Here is a 12,490-nt window from a genome sequence, read left to right on the forward strand (position 1 = left end):
AATGTCTGGTACAGCTGTGTCAGATGCCAGATATGGGAATCATGGTAGCTTCCAGAGCAGCCAGCACACACATTCAGTATTATGCCCTGGGCATCACACACGACCTGGCAGTTGATGGAGGGGAAGCCCTTGCAGTTGAAGTAGACCCTACCCCGCTCGCCGGCTGGTGCTTTGATGCGTATGTGCGTGCAGTCTATTGCACCCACTACCTCAGGGTATTCTATTTTCTGGAAGAGACGCACATTACTGGCCAATACCTCACGGAAATTGGGGAAATATACATGATCACCGACATGTGCTGGCATGGCATCCAGGAACTGGTGCAGTACCCTGGATGCTGATGCCTGTGATATCCCCATCATATCACCGGTTGGTCTCTGGAAGGTACCTGTTGCTAATATTCTTAGGCCAACACATACCTTGGTTTCCACCGGGATGGATTCCACTCTGTTGGTTGTGTGTGTGAGGCGTGGCCTGCACAGCTCAATTTGCTGCAGGAGGTCTCTGTCCACTCTATAGCTCTCCACTATCTCCAGCTCATGTAGCCCCTGGTAGATTACCCTGGGCCTGTACACTCTTCTCCGTCTCCTCACTGTGAGTTGTCCAGCAGCAATTTCCATTGTCACCACCCTTAGCATGTTGCATATGTCACCTTATAACAGCAATGGCAGCCCCTAACATTTCTTTGTCTCAGTAAAGCTTTTTCAGTTTTCACTTCTATTAGCTTACTGCAGTGTCTGTTGTGAGAAACATAATGGACTGTTTGCAGAGTTTTAAGTGCTAGGCTAGGCTGGGCTAGTGTACTGCCTGTGTAATTGCCTGATTCTGATAGTTTTCACCTGCTAGCTCTGCTAGTACTCCCCGGTAGCTTCAACTATTTGTTGTGCTTCCTTTTTCCTTTCTGTTTCCTCGGGGGGCAGTGTCGCGCACACAAGCGCAAACACGCGCACACATGCTTAGACGGACTAAAACTTGCTTATTCAGGTTAAAAAGCGCACACAAGAGCGCAAACGCACTTAAAACTCTTTAAACAGCCTTATACATGCTTACTCCGGCTTAAACGCGCACACTCACGCTTACACGCGCACACTGTCTTACTCGGGTTTACAGGCGTGCATACCCGCTCAGCAAGAAACTTTGGTGTTATCCACGGCATACACCTTCCATTTCTTGCCTTTACCTAGCCTACCTGTTGATACACCTCTTACCATGATGTGTAAATGACAGCTGACACATGCCAGTCTGCTCCAATGAGCTTCACTTCTTTCATACATACCCCACTCGTGATGTCACCTATCTTCTACTCTGTTACTCCCCTTATCCTACTCCTACACTCATCTGATTGTGCTCATTTGCTATGTAAACTTGCGATTCACTATCCTAAACCTCCTTTGCATGGGATTGCCTACTAATGCTTGGTTACATCTCTTAGACTGAGCTTCCCCCCCTTAGCAACCTCTATTCGGTGGCCATGTTGTCTTCAGCCTGCCATTCCCTTGCATTGTACATTAACAATTTAAATAAGATCCACATTTGTGGGTTTTAATTTTTAGTTTTCTGGTTTTTAGAGCTCAGCCCATTTGCGCAGCGCTGCGCTTAAACATCGGAAATCAGAGAAAAAATATATATTTTTTTTTCATATTGCATCGGGAAACATTGCCAATGGCCGTATATTTGGCCATTGGCATGCTTCCTGCACTGGATGCAACCTTTATTTGGAGCTGTCACGGCTCCATTTTGCTATTTGCAGAATGGTACTCAGTTGTCAACTGAGTATATTTCTGCAAATAACACTGCTCTTACTCGAACAGGTTCGGATTTCCTGAATCACAAATCTACCTCATTTCCATGCCTTTCGCCTGCAACTGAGGTAATTTGCATATCCCAGCCCTGTCCGTGTAAGAACCGTTTTAGGAGCTCTCTTGCACGCCCCTGCAGGCTGTTCCTGGATCGCTTGTCAGACATGATGGCTGCATGGAGTCTTACTCTACTCTTAAGACTCTGTGCAAGCCATCGTGAATCTGGCCCACAGTCCTCTAGTTTGCACATAACCGAGAAACTAAACAGTCAACAAGCATGGTTCTCACTCATACATGACATATGACGATAAAAAAAGTGTGCTAGAAAAGGAAATGTTCAAGGTCTTGTTTTAGTGTAACAAAAGAGATTTAAGAAAACAACTAACAGTTACTGTGAGAAAAAGGAAGAAAAAACAACTAACTTCAGCAGATGGTGGTGGCAAATTAAAACACTTACTCAAAAATACTAAAAGAAAATGGCAACAAAGTAACTTTCATGTTGCAGAGAAGCTCAAGATTAAGCTCTAATTGTTTTTTGTAATTTCAAATCATTAAAGCATTCTTAGGTTTTTACATGCACATGAATGCATCAATTTCAAAAGCTGTAGTTCCTCATGAAATACTGGTCTTAAGGCCTGTCAGAATACATCATCAAATTGAAAAATCTGATGTAATATTCAAAATTTCTAGTACACATTGCATTTGTCAAACATTCGCCTCTAAGAGGACATGGTCATTTTTTTCTTACCTGAATTCTTTGTTTGAATGGTAGGTGTAAAGTACTGGTCAATATTGGCTTCACCATTGTGCTCCACTTCAAAGGGTAACATGTGAACTCTATCCATGCCAACATCTCTCAGGGAATTCAGATCAATTTTAATGACAGAGTTATGAAGACCAGAACCAGACATGTCAAGCTTGTTTTTATACACCACTCAGCAGCAAGATCTAAGTGCATAAAAAGGAATATAACAGAAAGGTTCAGACTGGAGAAGTGTCACAGATGAAAGAGATTTCAGTCACATGTGGAACACGAATAATTACAGACTGGCTTTAATCAAACAAGATGCTCAACAGTTACAATGTTTGCCTCACAGATCCAGTGTCCAGGTATAGCTGGTAATTCAGAAGGGTGAAGGTGTAAGAAGGGCACAGGCCCCGTGCATAAGAAATGGTGTTTCATGCATTTTTATCATCACACAGTAAATCAGGCACTGTCTCTTCGGATGTATATGTACAAACACACACACACATATATAAACTTGAGTGACATAATGCCTGCAACTCCATTAACATTCTCATTTAAAACCTGGGGTTATGTCACTCAAGTTTTGCCCTGGAATGAGAAACAGTTGTCTCCACTAAAAAATACAATGAACCACAGGAATTATTAAAAGCTGATTGCTTTGCAAACATGTAGAAGTTAAGTCAGTGTTCTGCTGTCTGTGTCACATATCAAACAAAAAGTATAAAGGCACAACTTGGACTGTAGCCAGCTTAACAGATGACTTTTAAACAATCACAGTATCAGTACACTAAAAGTACACACATATGTTATACATTTTAAAACATACAGATGGATATTTATAACTGCAATGAATAGCTCTTTGCAGAAGACAATATATACCTAAACTATGTGGGGGACTGCGCCCCCCACACCCCCTTAACTATAGACACTAACTCCAGGATCTCACTACAGTGAGGAAAAGAGCATATACCTTTTACTTTATTGTGTCAGTGTTATGAGTTTCAGTCAAACGAGTTTTCAGTGTTTTGAACTTTTGATGTTCTGGTCTCAGTCAAATGAATTTCAGTCATATGAAATTTCGATCATGTGTAGTAGACCCCTTATAGCACATCTCTGTGATGTGGGAGAAAAAGGAAATGCAAACTCAGCAAAGGAGGCAGCCCAACTAAGAACAAAATGGAGGAATAAAGAGTGAAGCAGCAACCCTAACATTGCACCACTGCATTCCACCCGAGTGGAACAGGTTATCCAAAATTCCCAGATATAAACATCAGGATACTTATATCCAACTGGTAAGATCAATGCCTGACTGATAGGAAGGTAGCAGCAATAGCAACAAAAGGAATGAGGCGGTGGGTAGCTGTGTACATTACAAAGGCATGCTATAGTGGCTGGCTTTTAGTTAAGAGGATTTTTTTTACAGGATTTTAGAAGATGGGGTGGAGCTGAGCAAGAATAAAGAAAATGATGTAGGGGTGGGTCAGGGGAGCACTGTATCCCTGAACATAGTATTTTAAAATGCTACCAAAACTTGTACATCAACATTTATAATGGATCTTTTAATCCAGTAATGTGCACAGCACTCTTTTTAGAGCCTATACAGAATGTATTAAGAAGGTAATATTGTAATCTATGGGTATTCCCATATTTTTACAGGTGCAGCATTCCTGTAAATTAAATTCACCTACAGTTGTAATATGTTGGAAATTTAATAATGTTGCTTTTTGGGGGGGGGGGGGGAATTTAATCTCATGTCATAACCATTGTACTACTAAAATAATACAGTAAACTAATTCTGGTAATTAACTACACCCTTGATGTTAGTGACTTTCTTACCCAATTTATAATGAATAGATCTACTTACTCATAATCCCGTTTTTGTTTCTAAAAAGGGAAACAACAAATTAAAAAGAACTTTATCATCAGTACATTTCTTCATCCATAATTCTCATTTTTATGCATGAAAAGGAATAAATTAAATGGTTAACAGATTCATACATTCATTAATATTTCAAGGCCCCTGAGTCTTGACCATTCACACCTTGGCAGCACCTACCTCAAACCACCACACCTCCTTTATCCTGGAGGACTACACCAGTAAATCCCAGATTAAATTTGTGGATGCCCATCCAGTCATCCAGGTTATGTTTAACTGAAGATAGTGAGTCAAACTGCTTCACATACAGGGGAAGTTTATTCTAGAGGTTTGGGACTTGCTAGTTATAAACCTGTCGTTCTAAAGTGTTTTTTATCTTTTGTTGAAGGTTTAGATCCCTGCTTCTAGTACTGGTGCTGATACTGGACTTGGAGAAAAAGGGCTACGACTGGATCTCTAAATGGCTTGGTAAGTGAGACAAAGATACCCTCTCAAAAGTGTTTTAAGACACTGAATAAAAGGGATAGAATGTCTGGACTATCTTGGTAGCTCAGCCACCTTAGGTTTGTGATCTTTTCAGTTAGGAACCTTTGGGGTATTTTTGTTTATGTTTAGTAAACTATGTCAGAAAGGGGATGTTATACTCAACTGCTCTGATCAGTGCTGACTATAAAATAGTGATTATTTCAGTTAGACCTTGATATTCCTATGGCAATTAACTGGGCTAAATAAAAGGATTTCCTGGCAACCATGGTCACATATTGGTCAAAACAGAGTCCGTTATCAACTAAAGTACCTTGGTCCAGACTGCATTTTCATTTTACAGTAGTGTGCTGCCTATATAGTAAGAGGAGGGCAGGGATTGTCTACCCAAAACGATAATACTACACTTCTTAGCATTTATTTTAGTACACACAGAATTTATGAGGACAGTTTATTTTGGAGGGCTTGGGTGCCGGAGGGAGACTTAACAACCCTCAGTTTGCAGTTGTCTGCAGACTTTGTCAGCCCGAGGGTGGCCCAGTGCTTAGCCCTGAAGTAACATATTAGTACATTAAGCCAATCCACAGGAAAAACCCAGAACTTAAATCGCACTGTCTTTTTAAATGTAACTGTTTGTCCATGTTGCTTAACCAAAAGTTGATTCCATTTGTAAAATATTAATTGATCTTTGCCCAGAGTAAGAAGTAATAAGTTGTAAAAAGGCTACCTGACTAATACAGTAACATTCTATTGAGCATTTGGTCTCTTGGCTTCACTAGTTGTATCTAATCAACAGTTTGCTTACTGTGTTGTCACAAAACAACTAATTTTAGGGCAAACTACTGTATTTTTCAGAGCTCTTCTCCTTTGGCTACCAATTCAGCTAGAAGCTTTGGATATCAGTGCATTAGAGAATAAAATAAATATGTAAAGTGGTCAACCATGACCTAATTCATAGAACACCATGCTGGTTTAATCCAGTGGAATAATTTTTTTCATTTGTAATTACTTGCACAACTGTACTACGTTCAGCATATTTATCACTGCCACAGTAAACTTAGCTATATGGGTAGATTACCATAGCTTACTACATATGGGAAGTGGAAGGAGAAGAGTCCAGGAGCCAAAGGAGAATGGTCCTAGCAAAGCCTGATCTAGGCCTGCAAAAGGAATCAAGCTTATAGTGCTTTGTAAATGTACAGAGGACCAAATTGCTGCTTCTAAAATACTTCTATAATCAAACCCTTTCCAAAAAGCCACAGACGAATCCAAAGCCCAAAGCTCCAGCAGCCTGCACTTGACTCTGTCTGGAATAGTTTTTTTTGTAGTGAGTATAACAAAAGGTAATGGCCTTAGACAACTGTTTGGAAATAGTCTGCTTTAACACAGATTGTCCTTTCTTACCTTCACAAGAAATGAACAATTGATCAGAAACTTTGAAAGATTTTGTTTTGTCAAGATAGTATCAGAGTTCTCTGTGAGCATCCAAAGTATGGAGTATCCTTACTCCCTCATTTTAGGTTAAGGAAACAAAACAGCGAGATGGACAGTTAGTGTAAACTTGTATACACTTTTAGGCATAAAAGGAGGATCAGTTCTCAAAGAGGAAGGAGGAGTAAGAAAGGATTAGTAACTCTCACAAATATTGTTAAACCAGAGAACTAGCCCTGAAAGACTACTGGTTACATTACTGCCACCAACCACAAAATCTTTTCCATTTACAAATATATGATTTTCTAGTAGTAGGCTTTCTTGCTTCCATTAGCACCTGCTGCCCTGCTGCACAAAGGAAACAGGTGCCTAAAAGGAATCATCATCCAGGAAGTCAATTGAAGTTGACTGGGATCAGGGTGCATCAAATCTCCTGATCTTGAACGAGGAAGCTTGTGCTAAATGCCCCAGGCCAGTTCCAAAGAAAAGGGAGAACCCACTAAGACCTTTGCCAGAATGTAGTCACCACAATGGCCTTGGACGATTCCTTCTAGATCTTCAGAAGTACCCTGGATATGAGGGGAAGGGGTGGAAAAATCATACAGGAACATTCCTGTCCAAAGAAAAAAGAAACCGCATCTGGTTTCCAGGCCTTCTTGAATGGAGCCCTGGAGCAGAATCCTGCCAGCCGATTGTTCAGAGAGGAGGCAGATAGGTCAAATGAACTCCCCACAGACAGACCAAATCCTGGAAGACCCCTCGATCTAGTTTCCATTTGTGAGGATCTCCCTCTCCCTTGTCCCGCTCAGCTTCTCTTTCACACAATTTTGCTCCAACAGAATGAAGGATGCTTGCAGAGCGAGATTGTGCTGTGAAGCTAAATCCCAACTGTGATGAACTGAGGGGCTGCCAGCCCAGCTAGACAGAATTTTGTAAAAATTCTATGTCATTGTAAATATTAATATGATCCACAGGCTTGTTTGACAAATGCAAAAAAAATGTTATGTGCTGAACTTCAAAAATATAACCACAGTGCACCCTGCTGGAAGAAAGCTGACAAGTGAAGAAGTTTACAACTGTGTGTGATCTCAAGCTCAGAGACGGGATGTATCCAGCTGGAAATTATTTCTATTGTCCTAGAACAGAAATAATTACTAGGTTTCTCATGTAATGTGCCTTTTATTGCTGTGGCTTCCTGGCAGGTGCAGATTACAAAGAAATGTTAAATTTTAAGTTTTGTGGGCCTGGGAAACTTAAGTAGAAGCATCAAGAATGATGTAATCTGAAATGACTCAGTAATGTGTACTATCAATTTACGACCATCTCCGAGAGAAAGATATGGCATTTTGTATCATCATCTTCTAGAATTTTAAACATCCAACTCACCAGCACTGTGTTGCTCTGTAAGGGAAATTATTTAGAACATAATTTCTCTTAGAGGTAGATAGGAATATAGGCAGATTAATGCATGTTTTCTATATTTATGAGAGACTATCCTACAATGTTGTTTTAAAGTATTTCCTGTGATTTCTGAACTCTCTAGTGTCACTGTGTTAAATCAAGTATTAGCTTGTGTTTTTATTATTTATTATTAAATATATTTAAACCTTTTAACTGTGGCTGTTTTGTGTAGAGATAATTTAAGCTCTTAAAGTACTTGCATGTAATTGATGATACTATATAAGCCACTCCTAAATAGCCTTCAAAGTCTCAATCACACTTGCCAATTAGATAATAACATTGCACAGTAGAATTGGACACCCTTTGGTAAGGGCCTTTATAGTAGCAGATAGTAGTGGTTGGTGGCAGTCAGTACTACTGTATAGTCTGGGCAGAAGGGGGATAGCTGGAGAATCTGTGCCAGCCTTCCCCAGGAGTGTCTGGGTATTTGTATATGACTCAAATGTCAAAGAGTGTGTGTGTGTGTGTGTGTGTGTGTGTGTGTGTGTGTGTGTGTGTGTGTGAGCTACTTGGGCAGGGACACAAAGCACTGGTTGGACAGAAAGGGTGCTGGAGGTTTTAGCTTGACCATTCAGCTGAGATCTGAATCCTACAGCTGTGCCAGTGGGGAGGCTTACTGGGGATATGGAGAGAAAGGGAGAAACCAGCCACAGACTGACTGTGATCTCTGTGTGCTCTTAAGAGAAATTATACTTTACGGTGTGTGTACTTGTTACCCTCCCAATGTGAACACCCTTCACTGGTGCTAGTGGTGAGGATTGAGGATCCTTGATTAGTCGGCCAGTGCATGGGCGTCACATATTAATCATTTGGCAGTGGTGTGATATCCACATCAAATATTAATTGGCTGATAGTGGTGAGTTAGCCACTGGCCATGGAGATGTACAACACTCAGAGAATGGACAGCTCAATCTTTTGGCAGAAGACTTAAAACTCCATCTGGAGCTAGACAGACTTGAGATGGAGGCCAAGCGTTTGGAAATCAAAGCAACAGACAGACTGAGGCATCTAGAGAGTGAGGAAAATGAGAACTGCTACACCTGGAAGCTGAGGAGAAGGAGAGGCTGAGGCAACATGAAAAGGAGATGCTGACTCTGCCAAAGTCAAAGAGGTAATGGGAAAGGGAGTAACTGGACCCCAAAAGCACAAAAGGTCAGTAAATTTCTTCTGAAGTTTACAGAGGGAAATCATTTTGTTAGTTTCTTTCATATGTTTGAGAGGGTATGTAAAGAGTATAATGTTGGCCAGAGGCTCTGGGTATGGCTCCTGACCCCCTTACTCCATGGTAAAGCTGTAAATATTCTATCTAAACTGTCTGATCATGACATTTTAAATTATAAAGTTGTAAAGAACTGTTTGCTAGAATTTTTTAAGCTAACACCTGAACCTTACAGGAAAAAGTTTCATGAGCATAGACGCAAGGTAGACTGAAAGTGTATGTGAATATGTTGCTGACCTAAGCACTTATTTTCATAGGTGGGTGAGTGGATGTCAGGTCACCACTTTTGAAAGGCTGGTTTGGCGAGGGAACACAGCCTTAGCACTTTGCTTGAGGATATGAGGATCTGGTTAACTGATAGACAATGCTCTACTGCAGAGGAGTTGGGGAATTGAGGAGACATATACCTAGCAAGCAGGGCATCCCTGCACAGGAAAGGGACACCCAGTGTTGCTCACGGGTCTAAGGGAACCCATGGTGGGCAGCCCAGACTGCCCCAAGAGAATCTTCCAGTAGCAGGGGAAGCCACTAGTCCAGGTACACATCCAGGACCTAGGGTTAAATGTTTTGAATGCAAGCAGTGGGGCCATGTGGCATACAGATGTCCACGGAGGCAAGGTGGGGAACAAAAGGTGAGGGAGCCAGTAAGTGAGAATGACAAAATGACAATAGTAGGTTGCCTTGAGACAACAGGGGTACCAAACTAACATCCTGCAGATGTCCTGATAGGGAATGATTTTGATAATGCAGTATTCTGTGCTCATGCAGTTACACACAGTCAGGCTTGGGGACAAGCATGTGGGTCTAGTAGCCTAGGGGAGATCCAGACAGACTGCACACTTGCAGCCAGGACTGGTGAGGTGGTTACTTCAGGGAGAGTGCTACCCCTGTAACAGTGAGACTGAAGGTGAGCCACAGCTGCTTGTGGGTACTGATGTTTGCTTAGACAGAGCGACTGTAAGTGTATAGGTGAGAAGTAATACCCAGGCTGACAGAGACACCGCTGTCAGAGGATGCCAAACTTCCTGTGGAAGGGGAGGCTGGGAATGGTTACAAAGAGAGTGGAGACAGGCTCAGCTCTCAGACCCTACATTATAAGGCCTGAGAGAGGTAACTAGTGAGGCACCTGATTCTAAAGGGAAGGGGGAATCTGTACACTGGGACAAAGTGTTACTGTATAGAATGTGGACCCCTGAGGGCAGGCTAGAAGGCGAGAGAATACAGCAGTTGGTAGTGCCTACAGCCAACGGTCTGGCACTTCTAGCCATAGTCCATGATATTCCCTTTGCAGATCATATGGGCATAAAACGTACAGAGACGTATTATGCAGAACTTTTATTGGCTTGAAATTTCAAGAAATATAACAGGGTACTGCAGGAGCTGTGAGCAGTTTCAAAAGGTAGGAGACCAGGTGAAAGCTGCTTTGATGCCTTTGCCTGTGACTGAGAAGCCATTTCAGAGGGTAGCTATGGATATTGTTGGGCCTCTGAGTACCTCAAGTTCCACAAGAAAAAAGTATATCCTAGTGGTAGTAGATTATGTTACAAGATACTGAGGCAGTGGCTCTGTCCTCCATTGAGGCGGTAAAGGTGGAAAATGCTTTGTTAGAGATTTTCAGCAGGGTAGGTTTCCCAAAAGAAATACTGAATGACAGGTGCCAATTTCATGTCAAACCTGCTGACTTGTCTGTGGAAGCACTGTGTGGTGAAGCACCTAAAGACTACCCCCTACCATCCCCAGACTAATGATTTTGTGGAGAGATTAAACTCTACACTGAAGTTCATGCTACGGGCATTTGCAGACCACTTTAAGAGGGAATGGGGCAAATATGGGACAAATATTTGCTCCATCTTTTGCTTACAGAGAGATTCCCCAGGAATTCACGTTTTTCACCCTTTGAGTTGCTGTATGGGCATATGGTGAGAGGGCATCTAGACTTAATTCGAGATGAGTGGGAGACTGAGTGTGAATCTCAGAAGGAGTATGTTGTGGCACATGTCCTAAACCTCAGGACAAGGCTCAGGGAACTCATGGGCTTGGCCCAGAAGAACCTGACAGAAGCCCAACAGCAGAAAAAGATCTGGTATGACATGAATCCTTGAGCTAGAGAATATGCTGTAGGGCAGCAGGTAATGGTTCTCATTCCCGTCAGACACAACAAGCTGCAGGCAGCCTGGGAGGGACCCTACAAGGTGGTAAGGAAGGTCAGGGTGATGTTAACTACATGGTAGAACTGCTAGGCAAGAGGCAGGGGCACAAATTGTACCATGTTGACATGATAAAACCTTAACATGATAGGAAGGCCCTCGTGCTGAGTATTTGCAGTGGACTGCAGGAGGAGTCAGAGGGAGATCTGGTGACTGATCTCCTCAGTGAGGCTCGGACTGACACCTCAGTGGAAGGGGTAGCAATGTCCCAGCAGCTATCTCCTACCCAGGTTCAAGAAATCCAAGCAGTGTTACAGGAGTTTGGGAACATGTTCACTGGGAAACTAGGGTGCACCCACCAGGTGCAGCACTAGGTGGATACAGGACACAAAGGCGTATTAGGCAGGCCCCTTACAGGGTGCCACAGAGAGTCAAACAGACTCTGAGGGAGGAGATACAGGAAATGTTGGAACTAGGGGTAATTCAGGAGCCCAACAGCCCCTGGGCCTCCCCACTGGTGCTGGTACTGAAGGATGGCAGCACCAGGTTCTGTGGGCACTACAGGAAATTTAAAAGTCACACAGTCAGATGCTTAGCCCATGCCTAGGGCAGATGAAGCCCTAGAGCAGCTGGGTGGGGCTAAGTATCTTACCACTATTGATCATACCAAGGGTTACTGGCAGGTGCCCTTGACTCCCAGTGCTAATGACAGGTCAGCCTTTGTGACTCCTTTTGGCTTGTACTAGTTCACAAAGATACCCTTTGGGATGAAAAATGCCCCAGCGACTTTCCAGAGGCTGATAAATCGTATCCTAGCAGGAGGGTTTGCCCTTGCTTACCTAGATGATATTGCCATCTACAGCCATTCCTGGCAAGAGCACCTGCAACATGTCAGGGAGGTGCTGGGCAGACTACAGAGGGCAGGACTGACCATTAAACCCAGCAAATGTCAGGTGGTATGGCAGAGGTCTCCTACCTGGGACAGAGTGGGGAGTGTTAAGATCAGGCCAGAACCGGCCAAAGTAGAAGCCATTCAGCCATGGCCTGCACCTGTTACTAAAAAGCAGGTGAGGGCATTTTTAGGGACAGCAAGGTACTACAGAAAATTAGTCTCCAGTTATAGTACCATAGCTGCTCCCCTCACAGACCAGACAAGGAAAAAAAGGCCAGATAAGGTAGTGTGGACCCCAGCATGTGAGCAGGCATTCCAGAAGCTTAAAGAAGCTTTGGGAGGACCCCCTGTGTTAGCCAGTCCAGATTATAGCAAACAATTTGTTGTGCAGGTGGATGCTTCGAACCATGGGGTGGGGGCTGTACTCAGCTAGA

At 42.8% G+C, this 12,490-nt stretch overlaps 1 protein-coding gene across 3 annotated transcripts in view; it reads right to left on the bottom strand.

The window, feature by feature from the left end:
- The window catches only part of RNASEH2C (ribonuclease H2 subunit C), a 336,545-nt gene that overhangs the window by 282,674 nt on the left and 41,381 nt on the right, over positions 1 to 12,490 (bottom strand). For all 3 annotated transcript variants that reach the window (XM_044073772.1, XM_044073771.1, XM_044073773.1), the window contains exon 2: positions 2,548 to 2,747. In XM_044073772.1, coding sequence (XP_043929707.1) covers positions 2,548 to 2,710 — 163 coding nt within the window. In that variant the 5' untranslated portion in view covers positions 2,711 to 2,747. The remainder of the gene's footprint in view (positions 1 to 2,547; positions 2,748 to 12,490) is intronic.

The sequence above is a fragment of the Protopterus annectens genome, chromosome 6.part0 (genome assembly GCF_019279795.1).
Source record: "Protopterus annectens isolate FY-2018-M chromosome 6.part0, PAN1.0, whole genome shotgun sequence".
In the NCBI taxonomy this organism is placed as follows: Eukaryota; Metazoa; Chordata; order Ceratodontiformes; family Protopteridae; genus Protopterus; species Protopterus annectens.